The 16,789-nt window shown below is 44.7% G+C and overlaps 2 protein-coding genes across 2 annotated transcripts in view; one reads left to right on the top strand and one right to left on the bottom strand.

Moving 5' to 3' along the window:
- The window catches only part of STAC (SH3 and cysteine rich domain), a 62,926-nt gene that overhangs the window by 40,422 nt on the left and 5,715 nt on the right, over positions 1–16,789 (top strand). The window contains exons 4-10 of the mRNA XM_062622203.1: positions 909–990; positions 2,711–2,826; positions 6,953–7,034; positions 10,430–10,494; positions 11,441–11,529; positions 12,977–13,028; positions 13,144–13,281. Coding sequence (XP_062478187.1) covers positions 909–990; positions 2,711–2,826; positions 6,953–7,034; positions 10,430–10,494; positions 11,441–11,529; positions 12,977–13,028; positions 13,144–13,281 — 624 coding nt within the window. The remainder of the gene's footprint in view (positions 1–908; positions 991–2,710; positions 2,827–6,952; positions 7,035–10,429; positions 10,495–11,440; positions 11,530–12,976; positions 13,029–13,143; positions 13,282–16,789) is intronic.
- DCLK3 (doublecortin like kinase 3) overlaps positions 1–16,789 on the bottom strand; it is a 113,030-nt gene that overhangs the window by 15,601 nt on the left and 80,640 nt on the right. The gene's annotated exons all lie outside the window — the stretch shown is intronic.

Below are 16,789 nucleotides of genomic sequence, written 5' to 3' on the forward strand. Positions count from 1 at the left end.
AGTTGCCTATCATTTTTGATGTATACTAAGCATAGGATACAGTAGATGTGCACATCTCCATGAGGCTTTTCCACTTCTTACTGTGGCTGGAAGCTCTCGAGCCTGTGAAGATTACAAATCTGAGGGACCATTTGTGAGTCCCTATTACCTGGAAGGGTCTTTCCAATGCCTTAGATGTTAGCACCTTCATTTGGGGTCCTCGGCCTTCGCCTGAGGTATTTGCTAGCTGAGATAGTAAATAGAGAGGTAACAGGAAATGGTCAGCCTTCTAAGAAGTGTTTTATGAGTGGTATAGGGCACGGTTATTTGCCATATTGTGGCCTTTAATGGTACAGCTTGAGTTGTTACAGTGCATTTCTCTACAAAAGGGCACTGAGGGGATATCTGGTGACAACTTGGGAAGCTTGTGTCCTTACAAGACAAAAAGGCAGTGGGTCCTGCAGTCAGTGGGCAGCAAACCTCAGAAAAATCCATAGAAAGGCTCCAAATTCCTTGGGTTTCACATGTGGGCACACGAGGATTTGGCGTTAGGGCGGGGAAGGGTAGTCCTGTGTTTAGCAAATGCAAAACAATGCAGATTCACACTGCATAAAGAGAAAGGGAGAGGGGAACCTTCCCAGAACCTGTAATGATTCAGCACCTCTGCTGCAGCTGATCAGTGCTGCTTTTGTATGAGATGAAAGAAAAAGGGGAGCTGAAAATGAGCCCCTCCTTCCACATAAGGAAGGGAAACTGGGGATGAATCTAATTAATCCCTGATCTCTAAACCCCATGGTGAGTCAACAACAGGAGGCACATTTCCAGCCTCACCACCCTGTTATGCCGTTAGCACAGGAGCCGAGGTTGTTTCTACTGCCTGCATCATGGGAGCAGTGCACTTCACTTGTCTTTGCTTTCTCTCCCTCCAGCCAAAGGGATTTCGACGGTACTACAGCTCACCCCTACTCATTCATGAACAGTTTGGCTGCATCAAAGAAGTGATGCCTATTGGTAGGTTTCGATTGCTTTTCCGTTCAGTCTCCCTTGGGCAGTGCTTTGCAGCAGCAGCAGCAGCAGGCTGTTTACCCTCAGCAGCCTTCCAGCTCCTTTTGGTGGCTGGATGTCCTTCTGCCATCTCAGGAAAGGACCACTTCAAAGATAGAGAGCTGGAAGAGGAGAGGGTGTGTTTATTGTGCGCTTCACTCACCCCCCATACATGCAACCTCTTAGCAATCACCCTGCTTAGAATGATCACCAGCTGAGACCAAGGTTGGAACTTAAAAGGGAGGAAGCACTGGTGAAGGCCTGAGCTGGGAACAACCAGATAAAAGACAGATCAGAACAGCAGAAGGCATTCAGATCACTGGTCTGGCTTTGGAGGGACATTGCTCAGGTCCTGCTTGATTCCCTCCACACTCCTTCCTTTCCTCATGCTTTTCCCTTATTAACCATGTCTGCACACTGCCTGGGCATTGCAGAGACCAGATTTCACTCGCTCTGATACCAAACTCCTGGAAAGAAACCTTCTGAAATGGAGAAGTTGGGTCAATTCGAGGAAATAATTTCTCCCCCCAGTTCCCTGGCCAGGCAGTACAAACCATGAAAGCCAAAACTAGGCGGCCAGCTTACAGTTAGGTCTCTGAGGACATTTGCTGTGTTGTTTTCAGCAGTTTGAAAACAGGGGGGGTTAAATTAAAGAATTAAATGGATTTCATCTCAGTTTCTTTCTAAAAAAATGTTGTAATTCTTGTCAGAAACAATAGAAACGTTTTGAGCAAACTCTGGCTAAAAGTGAAGTGTGCTTTGCTCTCATCAAAGTTCCAAATCCCACGTGCTTTCTCAGTATACTGGCCAAAACTTACCTCCTTCTACACAGTACTACATATATAATGTATTGTACATGTCTGCTGCCTTGTACCACAAAGCAGGCTGAGGAGTGTTAAGTATGGAGAAAAGGATGTGAAGGGAATTTGCTTGTGCTAACTGAAAATGTCCATTTCTCTGCCGTGGCAAATGACTTTTAGAGGCAGCTATGAGGGACAGTGGCAATGAGAACTGAACAGACATAAACCAGTGGGAGTGAGTGGTCTCCTTTCTAGTCACTCCTAGGCTGAGCTGAGCAACTTGGAGCACGTTCCCAACAGCAGGTACCTACTCATGCCTGCCTCCAGACCTCATATGGCCCCACAGTGGGGGTGTCAGCATCTTTCAAGGAAGATCCAGGCCATCCTGTTTATCCACGTTAGCCAAGTAGGAGCGCTGAATGCAGATGGATAAAGGAGTTGGCCCACCCATACCACAAAGATGCTCAGGCACCACGCAGGGCTTTTCCCTTTAAGCATGCTGTTGAGGGCAATCCAAGAGGTCAGTGGTGGGAACAGGCAGTAAAGATGGATTGGAGTCACTGGCACTTTGTCTTCCTTACCTCAGTGTAGGCAGCATCAGCGGTGATTAGAGAAGAGGGATGGCAGGTGAAAAGAGACAAGGCAATGGCCAGGACCCTAAGAACCTGTATGAGGGGAGGATGATTTTGATGGGAGAAGCAGGAAATTGCTAGCAAAAGCCAATTCCACCAAGTTATCTAACACTTTGTATCAGGATAATCTGTCAGCTCGTGTCTAAGCATACACCCCAGCATGCTGGTAGAGGCAGGTATTTCTCCAGGTGGTGCAGGAACATGACCAGAAGTATCTCCAAGGGGTTGATGCACGTTTTGCTCCTTCTGTTGCAGCCTGCGGAAACAAGGTTGATCCTGTGTATGAAACTCTCCGCTTTGGGACCTCCTTAGCCCAGAAAACCAAAAAGGGCAGCTCTGGAAGCGGGTCTGATTCTCCAAACAGAAATTCTGTGAGTATCCCACGTCTTTGTTCCATTTTCTTTCTGGAGGAGCAGCAGATATTCACCCACAGGAGTTCATATCAGAGCTCACAAAACTTATATTTCAAACTGTAAAACACTAATCTCGTGCTGAGCTTCCAAAGTAAGACCAGGAAACACGTTGCTTTTGCAAACTGAGGTTTGAAATGTCATTGAGATGACGCCTGAGAAAAAGGGGGAAATGCAAATTAAATGAAAAAAATTAAAATACAAATTAAATGGAAAAAAAAGAAAATACAAATTAAATGAATAATCTTATTTTGTCAGATTGGAAAAGGGAATTGTGTTCTTTTGATTTTGATTGTGTGAAAGTGGAACAGAGATATTTAACCGTCATGCTGGAGTACATGCACACTGCCTGTGGTTGATGGTGGGCATTTACCCTTCATACAAGTGATGGCAATGGGCTGGAGTCCTCAGAGCCTGAATTTAAAAGGCCAAAGCTCCACAATACAAACCCAGACAAAACTAAGCCACTGTGACAAGGTAGCAGACTGACACTTCCACTCCTCAGTATAGGCTCAGCCTCACAGACCTGGATTCCTCTCCAAAACCCAAACTCCAGGCAGGTGTACACAGCTTGTTCTCTCCAGACAGGGAGATTTTCGCCTTTGTGCTAATCTTTGTCATTCACTTTCTCCTATCATAAAAGGCCAGGCAGAAAACTGGAGAAGGAGAACAAGGGAAACAATAGTTCCCTTAGCCCTGCTTTTGCTAAATCCCTACTTAGCTCAACAGTAACAATAACCAATTTCTGCCTTACAGGAATGGTTATTTCAGCAGTGTTGGAATCCATGAGACCAGGAGCTCATTCATGGTGTTGAAAGACTGTTTGCTACCCTTTCATCTCTCATAAACAGGGACTTCAGCCTATATATGCTTGAGGCTCTTTTGTTTTTCCATCGACATCCTTCCCACTGGTCCCCCCACCAAAAAGAAGGCACAACAAAATCACCCCTGAATACACTGGAGGCTAATGCTGGTTGTCATATCTAAAACTCAGACCCACATTATCTGACAATCTGTCCCACTCTCACCTCAGAATAAAAACCACCAGGCACAGAGACATAATGACACTTGGTCTCCAGGCCTCAGAGCAAACACTTATATGTTTGATTTGAAGCTGTACTATTATCTGTTCATGTTTGGTACAGCATCTCCCTGGCGCTTCAACGTATGCCCACTGAATTGTAACGTTAAGTGGTATAGGTGGCCACTAAACAGACATCCATTTGTGTCAGATGGGAAAGAAACCAGGCAAATTTAAACAAGAACTAAGTGAAATCTGCAAGGAAGTTATTAAACGACATGTCCTCTATCAACCCTTGTTTGTGCCTTAACAGAGGTTTTGTAATTCCCATTCTTCTTTAAAGCCAGAAGTAACACCACCACCTCTCGCCTTGTGGTTGCGTTTCTTTCAGTTATTTAATTTGCTTTGAAGAAAGGAGTTCTACAAATGTAATTATTGCTTCCTAAATCCACAAAGTGTTCTGTTGAATTATGAATGGCAACTCAAGTGTAGAAGTCACGACTGCTGCGTCAGCTTGCCCTAGGGAGCTGATCACGTCTAGGTGGGGTGTGGGTGGAGGATGAGGAATGCAAGTTCATTATGGGGATTTCTCCAGGGTATTGAGGCTGAGAGAGAATATAACATGTGTCAGCGTACAGAAAACAGGGAACATTAGAGAACTGAATAAACAGATATGTTAAACCATAGCTTGTGCCAGTGCAAGCTTGTGGATTGAGACAACCGGGGCAGACACAAGCCTGATCCAAGTGATGGATCTTTATAACTGTGATGTGTGACCCAGGAGCAGGCACTGAGCGGCGACCACAGCAGGGACATGACACAGAGCCCTTAGAGCAGAGGTAAAAATGCACCAGAGCATGTGAGCGAGCAGCACATGTGCAGTTAATAACACATAGGTACTAAGTTCTTTCCCCAGTGGTCCTCACTTCTGTGTTGCTTCACTCCTCTCCCAGCAGAAGCAGCCGTGTGAGGCTCACAGCAGCACAGAGGCTTTGCAGCATGCCTTGTCTCTACAGCCATAAAGCTTCCAGGACTGCAGTTCATGACTCTAGGCAGAGCAGAGAACTAGCCATGGTATTCTGAATATGAGTGAGCAGTGTGGATGCACCCACTGTGGTTTTTCAGCCCAGATTCTGCATTTCCCATAAAGGAAAGGGGCCATATGCTCCAGATTTACTACCTACTGCTTCCTTAAAACTGTGCTGCTGCAACCCACATTTATACAGAAAGTCACTCGAGGTGATGTAAACGTGATTCCAGTTCTCGTTAGCTTTTCGTAGCTCAGCTCCTCTCAAAAGCAGTTTTGTCCCGCTGTCATTTCTGTTAGAGCTCTTGAGTGTAAAATCGTTAACTGAGGTTACTTCAGGAGGTTTTGAATGAGGTGTGCACTGAAGAGACAGCCACTGAGCATCCCATATGCAGTAGTACCCAATAAAATATGAAGCTAATTATCAGCAATCATGTAATTATGAAGACAGTCTATGAAGAATGAGGAACATGCCATAGCAATGAGCTGGAAAATAGCTGGCACTTGCTGTTTCATCTAAGCCAGTTTCCCTTCTCCACACAGCAACTAGAATTCCCTAGGTAAGCTCTGCACTGTCTCCATGCTATTGCATATTGCGCCCATTGCTATTGCAGTGCCTTCTCATCTGGGGTGACCCATTTGTGCAAGATGCAAGAGAAACATGACCTGCTTCAAAAGGCTGTGTCTAAAAGCAATGCAGAACAGAGCAGTAAAGTGGAAGGCTCTTAAAATAGCAGGGGAAGCAACATAACCACAGGATACCTAAGGCATAAACCTACTTTTAACCTCTTTGTTCATTGGTATCCTTGGGTGGAGAAGTAGCTGGGAATGTACTAGATATGGAAAATAAAATTGTCACAGTACTTTCCAAACCAGCCTGGTTTTACTTGTCAACACTGCTAAAACAAACCCCAAAACCCCCATCAAAATCTCTAAAGCAACTCAGATCTTGAACAAAAGCAGTGGATGTTCCTCACCTGGCTTCTCTTCCTATAAGAAGGCAAAAGTCTGCAAAGCAATGGACAGAAGAGCCTTTGTGTACAGTACGATTGCAAAGTGTCATGGAAAACTGAAGTTACATCCTTGCATGTGTCTTGCGGTCCTGTTAACAAGAAACAAGCAAAGCTCAGGAGCACATCAGGGTTCAGTTTTTCAGATTGGAGAGAGCACCTGACTCAAGTTCAGCATTTGGGTTTTTTACTTTTATCAAAGGTGTTCTACCCAAAAGATGTCACAGAAACTGCAGTTCCATAAGGTCGGATTCAGACAGCCGTTTGGAGCAGCTCCTGGTTCCTGTCAGGCTATAGATGGAGAAGCTGACTACTCAACTGAGGAATCCAGTGCCTTATGCAGAGTATACTTCTGAGGCTTGAGATTATATCACCCGTGTTTTCCTACACTCTAGAACAATGGGTCCCTAACCATGATTGACATTAATGTGGTACAAATAAGAAATCATAGTAAGTCTAACACCACCACTTGGGTTTCATTTTTCCCTAACCATACCAACCAGATGACTTTAAAAAGCCCGTGAGGGCAGATATTTAAAGACTGACTTCACCAACTCCATCACACTCCAGCTCCTTCTTTCACAGCATGTTAACAGAACTGAAATCAATACATTACAGTTATTTTACTGAATAATGGATTCAGGGTTCGTAAATTAATAGTCACTGATTTCAATTAACATCCAGTCTGATGGTAGATAGCTATTTAGTATACCTGCAGGATCTACAAATCCCCCCAAGCTCCTTCTGTTTTATACAGAGAACCACATAGTTTAACATAATCCTTTGTTCCCTGATTTTCATTTCACTTTATACTGCAGAAATCTTTTGTGCTCCAGGCTGCCAATTTGGTCTGGAGTTCTTTCTGGGCTCCCTGGGAAGTAGGTATTTGTTGTGCATCACCAGGTACAATGTTTTCTGTAAGCCCATCAGGCTGACTTGCTCTGCTCTGATTAACACCCAACTACTGCCTTCCCCAAAGGCTCTTCTGTGGTCTTGGCTCACCCCATCTTGCTCTTCCTGTCCCTGCAGACAGCTGACCTGGCAGAAGTTCCTGAGGAAGGCGGCAGCTCTGCAGGCACCCTTGACATAAGCAGGAAGCGCAGCAACAGCGGTGAGTGCTGCCAGGCCAGGAGAGCATCTTCAGATGTACAGGCCTGCGTACAACCTATTTCAGATGGGGGTTTTATGGCATGTCCATATTTTAGCAGCATTCTGGCTTTCAGACGGGGAGTTGAGTGGGGGGTGAAGTTGGTGCAAGAGTTTGGGGAATGCTTTTTGCCATTCAGATGAAATCCAAGCCACCATTTTCTTTAGTTTCTGTGTCCAGACCTGATACTGGCCAAGGTTCAGGTTCATTCCCTATCTCCCATACTTCAGGAACATGGCTGTAGACTAATCACTTAACATGCTTCAGTTCAGCATTGGCTAAGTGGAACAAAACCAAATGTTTTCCATATGTTGGACTTGTCTACGTGGCTTTGTATACCATAACCTGTTTGGGACAGGAGATGAATCATGTAATATACATATGTCTGTGAAATATTGAACACAGTGAATCCTGATCATAATTGCAGCTCAGTACAAGTACAGTATGTGCTCAGTAATATTAATAGCCTAATTTCCTTGCCTGCTATGCAGTACCAGAGTAATGTTTTTACAGCATTGATGTGATGGGGTTTCAAGACCATCATACTCATAGAGAGCTTAGTAATGAAAACTTAATCAATGAAATTGGTGTTTGTGGCACTGTTCTTGAATTCAGTGAGGGAAGAAGTAAGTGCAGAAGGGTTTGGGACACTAAGCAAAGCTTCAGGTCCAGACCATCAGAGCAACTTCTCTGGCAGCACCTGGAGGCTGCCTTGCTAAATCTCAGGTGCTGCTAAAGAAGCTGATCTGATGATTTAGCATGTATCTCATACACTACCAAAATAAATCACTTTGAGCATCCTTTTCTTCTTCATAGCACCCCCAGTGCCCTTTACGTGCTGCTAGCAATACATGTAGGTAAAATGACAGCTCCAACTTGTCCATTCCCATTTTATGCTGTCTCCTTATTCCTTTCCTCCCCTCCTGGTCCTGTCACTGCTCACTGTGTTCAGTCATTTCCTCCCTCTCACTTTGTGCACACACCATCTGCGTTACCTGCTTTCTCTCAGCAATACATGTAGGTTCTCTGTTTTGCAAGTGCGAGCTGACCTGACCTGGTTAAAGAATTCAGCCTTGTTTAATCCTGCCCACCCGAGATTAATTTGATCCTGCATTTCCAGATAACTTTTCATTTCCCTGTCAATCGGTAGCTCCATTTCTGACACCCAAAGAAACTTTCTTCTCTGAGCTCTGTATTCACCGAATGCACCGAGGGGCCTTTAAGGAACTTACTCATAGAGATCAGTTTAAAAACTCAGCATGTGTCAAACCTCCACACAACTTCCGCGGCACATTAGCGATTCCTTTGATCAGCGCTGCCTTTTCCACAATCCATCCTTCAGAGGCTCAGGGTATAAATTATGCATCAGCCGCTCCAAAAGTTTCCCCTCGGTAGGTTTTTCATGGAGTGCCTGCACTGTTTGCCCAAGCGGTGGGATGGCAAAAGCCTTCTCCCACTGGAAAAAATCCCTCCTTTTTCTTTGCCTTTTTTTTTGCTGGCTGCTGCTAGGGCAAGCAAACGTGCAAATAAATGGGGTTTTGTCGTGCGGGGAAGTGGTCTACACACCCATATGGCATTTGGGAAGAGCCAGGGACCATGAGCTACACAGAGATTAAACGCTTAAGGAAGTGCATTGAATATATTATTGCAGGGTGATTCACCACTCCGTTCTCCTCGGCTGTCCCCTGCCCCTTCAGCAGGCAGTGCCACTGCAGTGCCTTGGTGAACCAACTCTATTCCGCTTCTTTCCCTTTTAATTAAAACAGGGCCTTCTGCAAATAAGATTTTTAGGCAAAGGTACTTTGGGGACTCTTTCCTGAAAGGGAAAGAATGGAAAAGACACAGCCTGCAGAAGGGTGAAAGAGCCCAGCACGTGTAGCCGTGGAATCACTCCTACAGACTGCTCGGACAACAACTTCAAAGGAAGGCTTTTTCAGTCAGAAACGAAGCAAGGCTTCCTAGTGTACGGCTGTAAGGTGGCATACCTGATTTCCAGCCCTTCAGCCTCCTCTAAGCCAGTTATGCTCCCTCACTGCTGTGAATTGCCATCTGTAACAGAAGTCCCGCAAGCCAAAATGTGGTTCAAGTGACACGTATGAATCTGTTATCAACAGGGATTTGAGCACTTTCCCCTCAAGTGAACTAAGGGATGTCTTCCCTACAAACCCAGGGTATATTTCAGCTCCCTCTCTACCTTCTGGGTCAGCTCCACAGCTTATGAGGCTGTACATTAGCCTCATAATGTACATAATGCATTATCTTTCAGCTTTATATCCTGTCACCAAGCAGATATCACTCCAAACATGATGCCAAAGTGCTTCTACTTTGTCTGGCGAATGGCTTTCTGCAAGTCCAACATGTTCCTGGCTACCCAAATTCATGATTAACTGGGACTTTTTCTATTTGTCTCCTCAACTTCTCTTCCTCTGGACACAAAAAACCAAAGAACAGTCACTTGAATAGGACTTAAACACTGCCAGCTTGTCACAGCAGCATTTTACACCCCTTTCTACAGATGTCAGATATACGCATGCACCCCTATACTAGAAGATAAAAGGACATTCATTTTGTGTTGGTTTTCCCTCTGGTACTGGTGGCAGATTGACAGTTTGCAGGGTCAGGTCTCTCTACAGAAGGACTTGGTAGATACAGATTGAGGCCCCCAGGTCAGTGCGGTCAGACCACGTGGATGGACCCAGCATGGGGCATTCTCAGGTTAATCGCTGCAGGTACCAGCTCACATGCTGTCTTCACATTGAGCTTTATGACTGCAATATTATTGCATTTTATCAGAGAATATGTGCTTGTGTGTGCTCATGGATACATACTAGTTTGCACAAGTCTTGTGCATGCTGTCGCTGCTGTTTTGGCTGTCTTTGTTACAAGAACACTGGTGTTTCAGTGTCTAGACACAACTCCCTATTCTCAAGAAACCTCACCATTTCACTCATAGAACTTCAGAGTTGTCATTCATAGTGACGCATTTGCAGGTGCTTTTGAACTGAAATACTGCTCGTCCTAAACATGGAAATCCAGCATTCAGTGGGAGGATGAGGCTGATGGACTTCAACTAGTAATGCAGTCAGGGGACCTAGGTTCTGCTCCCAGAGCTGCACTTGTGTATATTCACTTGATGAAAATGGTTTATTTGTTAGGATTGGAAATTCTTCAGGACAGGTTATTTTGTGCTGTATGCCAGTGTATGTGGTTTTGGGGGGGTGTAGAAGGGTTCAGAGGAGAGCACAAGGGATCAGAGAAATTAAGGGGGAAAGGAAACAGATTAACGCAATGAAAGTGATGCTGCTGAGGTGAAGAGTCTTACACTACCCCTAACGTGTCGTGTCTTTTCTTTATTGCAGTGTTTACATACTCTGAAAACGGCACAGAACACTTTGGAGAAGAACCAAAAAGTATACATTCCCTGGTATGGGCATACGTGTTGTGAGAACGCAATGGGAATGGGAACAGGAAATATATATATATGTGTATATATATAAAAATATGTATAAAAAGTATATATATATTTATATACATGTACATATATATAAATAAAAGTCTTGGTTTTATAGATAGCTGAGGCCCTTGAGTAGGTCTGCTGGGGGTCTATTCTGGGGAAGCACTGGTATCTGACTGTCACGTTCCTACACCATTTCTGGGCCACTGGCCACAGTTGGAAGCAATCTACAGGACTGGATGGCTCTTTGGTTTACCTGTTAGGGACTCCTTTATGTTCTGGTTGTGACAAATTGATATTGTGAACATAAAGGATCCAGTGTGGAGGCCATGTCGTTACAGCAGAACTCCAGGAACAGATCACACATATGGTGTGGAAAATCATTTGGGGTTTGGTTTAGGTGCCTTTTTTTCCCCCTCCAGTGGAGAAAGTGAGGAGAGAGAGGAGCCAGGGGGAAGCCCAGCCCAAGCAGCTTTCTGTTTCAGTGATTTTCCCACCCTAGCTTTTGGACCTGTGTACATATAGCTCTACCTCCATCATCCATAACAAGGCCTGCATAATAAACATATAATGGGAGTGATACACTACTGGGCTCATAAGAGTCATGCATCAACAGAGAGCAAAAGACAGACTCATTTTTAAGATCTCTCCCAAAAGACCTACTTGTGCAGGTTTCTGCTTGTGTTCTTTGGAAGCCTGGAATCTTGGGGTTCAAAGAGTCTTATTTCTAAGGGAAGATAGTTGCTGCCTTAGTGGTTCACAGTGTATCTGGACCATAGTCCTCTGAGGTGTGAAAGGAATAAGATGATTCTGGCTCATTTCTTGGAAGAACAGGCCCTGGTTTCACAGTCTCTAACAAAGTGAACCGTGTGGACAGGACAGATACTGAAATTTGTCTTTCTCTTCTTTCTTAAAGGGACCATTTTATAAAAGCACGTTACAAATGAACACCTATGTTGCCTTGTACAAATTTGTACCACAAGAAAATGAAGACTTGGAGATGAGGTAACAAAACATTCGTTAGTTGTTTTGGCCTGTGTGACTTTGGATGGGGAAGGTTTCATTCTGATATTCGTACTAAACACTTCTTATAGACATACCCATTTGTAGCTACAAAGGCATTCTCATGGGTGAAAAGCTGGTAACACAATAGAGGAAAAGTTTCAAAGCCACTTACATCACTTCAGGAGCAAGATGGCTTTCAGCTAGGAAATACTCAGTCCTCAGCTGCTTTGGCTTGTCCACCAGGATTTTTCACTAGGAATCCCTCACCAGCTCTCGCGCTGATTTCAGCAGCTTCCTTTCTCCCCTCAGCAGAGTTTAATTATTCCAAACACATTGGAACAGCTTCCCAAGAAGGGCTTGAGAAAAAATAGCAACCCTGTTGTCCTGGTGACAGCACCTCTCTGGGAAAGCTGGAAAACACTAGTTCAGGTGGTGCAGTGGTAGAGGACTGAATGCCTGTTTCTCCACTTGGAAAGTAAACCAAAGAGGCCCGCTACTGCACCCACATCCAGCTACATCCCGACAGGGCCACATGTTCTACGTGTGCTCTGCAAGAGCCCATGGAATTGGACCCGTATCCATCCAGGTGTATCTGTAAGCTCTTGGGCTGATACCTCAACACTACAGTGAGCCTAACAAGGAATGGGGGGAAAGCTGAATAATTAGGGGTCAGCCGTTATTAAGATCAAAGAAATCCCTGTTATCAAGCAGACAGAGCTTTCTGCCATTAATCTGTTTGGAAATGGGCTGCCACTTACATTCTACAATGCAGCGCTATTATAATAACATGCTAATGTTGATGAAGTGCTTCCAGTGGGGGAAGGAGGTCAAGTAAACTGTTCGACTACCTGCATACAATCAGCTCAGCACATTTTACTATTAGCATTTCCAGCCAAATTATTCTCCTAGCTCTGCTGTTGAACTAGTCAGCTGGATGCTGATACTTAGCAATTACCACCCTGCACCACACATTATAAAGGTAAATACGTCCCATTGAAATCAAAAAGACTTTCTTGGGCAGAATTATATCCCTGCTGACTAATTGCCTTTGTCAGTTAAATAGAACTATTTTCCTGCTGCCTTCCTTCTGCAATCACAGCTTGAAAACACAGATGATGAAGTGGTGTGTCCCAACAATGTGAAATGTCTTGAAGTAATAAGATAATGCCTGTAACAAATAGGGGCTGTATTTTAAACAGTTTCTTACTAAGCAGGAAGCAAAAATTCCAGTTCACAGATGTTGTCTCAAAATAAAGATCCAACCCAAACACACAGAGGCTCTCTTTCTGCATGATTGAAGTAAGCCTTGCTGCCTCATTGAGTCTACCTGCAGCCAATGCTCACGTACATTGACCAAGACCTCCTTCCTGTTAGAAGGCAATTGTGGAAGCTGATGTAACATCACAATTAAGACTCATCTTAACCACTATTCCTTTTCTAATTACAGGCCAGGGGATATGATCACTCTTCTGGAAGACTCCAATGAAGACTGGTGGAAGGTATGTGCATATTAGTTTTTACCTGTTTCCTTTACCTGTTTTCTTTCCAATACTGAACTTGTATGCAGGCTACTTATGTTAACAACCTTCTTCTGCCGATATGTTTTCTCCACAGGGGAAAATTGATGACAGAACTGGATTTTTTCCTGCTAACTTTGTTCAAAGAGTGCAACACAATGAGAAGATTTACAGGTGTATCAGGACATTCATTGGCTGCAAGGAACAGGGACAGATAACTCTGAAAGAGAACCAGGTAAGTTCCCTTGTGCCAGATCCCCACTGGACTTGAGCATCCACCAGTCTGATCGATTGTCTCACAGTCTCATCTGTTGTGCAAGATGAGCACAGGCAGATGCTGTTCACTCCAGTTTTACTACAGCATTATTTGTACAGTAATAGCATCTAATAGCCAGTTAAGAGCAGTGTTGGCCTTGTGCAAATGTATGCACCTTGCCTAATATAGCCAAGATTTTCAGACTCCAGACATTCATAAAGGTACTTTGCATTTTATGCACTTTGCTATTGACTTCAGAGGGACAGCTTGAAGAACACGCAGTCTTCTAGAGATAGAGCATGTGTGCTTGATAAATGATTTGGGTTTCTACTCACTATTAGAGCTAACCTAAAAGATAGTGGCTCCCTCCTCAGATCTTAACTTACCTGAAGATGCAAACACAGCTCATTGGTCTGGCTTCAAGAGGAACTGAGTTTAGACAGCACCAAACTAACCTGTAAATCTCTAATTTCACTCTCATTCACCAGTTGCAAAGTATCTTTAATCATTGATTGCTTGTGTCACCACTTGTGCACCTTCTCTACAGGGCTGTAATTTGTCCTGAACTAGAAGTGCTACTGTGAGTTAAAGTACATCGTGTACAGTGAGGACTCGCTGGGTCCACCCTGGCATGCTCTCAGCAGCTCCTCGGTTGGGCTCACTAGGCGAAAGCCACTGCCACCACTGTGAGATTTGCCTTCAATCTGATTTTAAACGTGATGTTCAACATTAAAACACCCAAGTGTGAAGACTTGTGATGCAGCTATGAATACTTGCTGGGGTAAAGTGAGAAAAGAAGGTTGCTCAAAACGTGCATTAAGGGACAGTCAGGTTTCTGGTGTAAGCTCAGGATGGCTGAGTAAGCGTGAAGCACAGCTTGAGTACTCTGACACCTGGATGAAATAGGTGGATTGTTCTCACTGCATCTTGTGAAGGCTCATGTTCTTCCACTTTACTACGTATTTCTTTTCCTTTGGCAATTGATGTCATATCAATTTTTTCCACACAGGACTTCTGTAACACTTCTTTTGTGGAGAAGGTTAATTTATACCTTTGCTGCTGCTGCTGTGCTGCTGCCTTGTGGCATAGCAAGCCATACAAGTGCCAACAACCCTTGGCTTTACATAGCTTTCTTGAGGAAGGCACAGCAATACAGTGACCAGAATACATTTTAACTGCCCCTGTGCACATAGTATGTGGGGCAGCCCTGAAGCTGCTAGAAAGAGAGAACAGTGCTTGATTATATTTCCTTTTTCTAACCCAGCACCTCTTTTGATGGTTTATATATGTGCACACAGAGGAAAAGAAATGTTACCAAAGCAGAATGAGAGATCTTGCACCCTTTGTGCTCTAGAATAAGCAATATATGAGAGTAAAGCTTGGGGGAACAGTAGTGTGGGAATATGGCATGCCAGCATGAGGGAATGCTCAGGGTCTGAGTCCCTTCACATCAGTGGATGTACCAGACCCTCTTTGTTAGCGTAGCTGCTGCTGCAGACAGTAAGAACCCAGCTTCTTGCCTCATTTCTCAAACTCACAGTTTCCAAGTGGGCAGATCTGGCAGCTTCATCTCAACACAAGGTCTTCCTATTGTCCCTATTTCATAACAGGCTCACAAGAGAGCTTGTAGTCAGGGACGCAGCATTGTCTGTGGTAGGGCAGGAGGAAAAGAAAGGGATGAACGCATCCTGCCTGTCTTCTGCTTCCTCCTGTTTAGTGAACTTACTCAGCTCTGTCTCAAAGCCCTGCAAATGCTGAGGTTGAATGTGAATGCTCCCAGTGAGAGAGGCTTCAGAGGGATAAAGAGATATTTGGTGTTAAACAATAGGGCAGGCAGACAAATGCAGAGACATCAGAGGGAAAGGAGGGGGACCAATAGATCCCACTCCACCCTTGCACAAATCATCCAAAAGGAGGCATCCAAGTTGCTGGTTTTGAGCATCCCTTGATAGCTGGCAGCATGCACAGGACCAGCAGGTAGCAGTGGGACAAGGACAGGAGCACAAGGTCTCCTGACCCTAACGTGTGGGACGTGTGCCTGCCGTGGAGATCGCGGTCTGAATGGCACAACTCTTTTGTCTCTGTTTTTAACAGAACAACTTTGCCTTCACTGTGGAAAATCTCTGATTGCAAAAACCAGTCTGATATCGAGAAGGTTTGTTTTTAATTCCAAAAATTATTTTATGTTTCCAAAGTGAAATTTTCTTTCTTCAGCCGTTTCTCTTCTTTTTTAAATCCTTTATTTCCCCGTTGTTTTGCTTGTGAAGCAGACAGAGGGATGGAATGGGGAAGAAAAGTCATCTGAATGGGGTTTCTGGGAAAAGCTTGGCAGAAGTTTGTTTGCTTGTTTGTTTTGTTCTATCTGGGGATGTCTGTGGGATATAACCACCCCTTTTAGCTGTCTCTGGGCACAGTGTCCAAAGCGCTGTGAATGCGGTGTAAGTACTATGTGCATAGTGCTGGCTTATTCCAGGTTAGCAAGAAGGGGAGGTTATTTATTGCTACCAATTGATGTCAAGTCTCACTTTAGCTAGAAAACCTCATTAACTGAGCTAATAAGTTCTTGTTACAGTGGGATGGCAAATTGTCTTGATTTTATACTGTTAATTCAGGGAGTCAGATGCTGCAAGGTCTAACAAGAGCCCAGAGCTATTGTAACAACAGAGGCAAGGATGACATGCCAAAAGATGGGAGATTGGGATGAGCTCTCAGGCAGAAGCCCAGAGAAGCTGTGGCTGCCCCATCCCTGGCAGTGTTCAAGGGCAGGTTGGACACAGGGGCTTGGAGCAAGCTGCTCCAGTGGAAGGGATCCCTGCCCGTGGCAAGGGTTGGAGCTGGAGGAGCTTTAAGGTCCCTTCCAACCCAAACCAGTCTGGGATTCCATGATGGATTATACTGCTTGATGCCCTCCATGGCTCACCCTGCAGGTCTCTCTCCCTTTTGTGCTTTAGATGAATGTTGCCAGGTGGAGTCTATTCTTCTAAGGCAAAAGGCACTCACATCAACAAAGCCACAGGACTACCATAAGAAAAGCCTTTTCAGGCAAGCAGAGACGTTGTCACAGTTTGGCGCTCAGTGGGTGAGGCTTCCTCTGGAATCACTGGGCAGTTTCATGCCCTGGCAATAACATTTTGAGCTCCATTTTCATGCAAACCTTCCTGGCAAGGCCAATACTGCAGGACAGGGCTGAGGGAAAAACAACGCAATTTGCTCACCCATCTTGAGCAATCTTGTCTTCCCAAAGGATGCCTCGGGAAGTTCATTCTGAAATGTGAAACCCAGCCTGGGGGGGAATGGGAGCAGTGCTTCAGACAGCAACCTCTGGGGGTTTAGGGTTCACTGACAGATTTGTGGGTCCTGAAACCATTTCAGAAGCTGACTGGGGACCACAGGGCTCAACCAGGAATCTGTGGCAGAGAGGCACACATAGGCCCTGACATCAATAAAGCAAGAGTATTAACAGGGCGACCGAACCCAGCCTATTTCT

The sequence above is a fragment of the Pezoporus occidentalis genome, unplaced genomic scaffold (genome assembly GCF_034315485.1).
Source record: "Pezoporus occidentalis ecotype Australia unplaced genomic scaffold, CSIRO_AGI_Poc_V1 ctg107, whole genome shotgun sequence".
NCBI classification, from domain to species: Eukaryota; Metazoa; Chordata; class Aves; order Psittaciformes; family Psittacidae; genus Pezoporus; species Pezoporus occidentalis.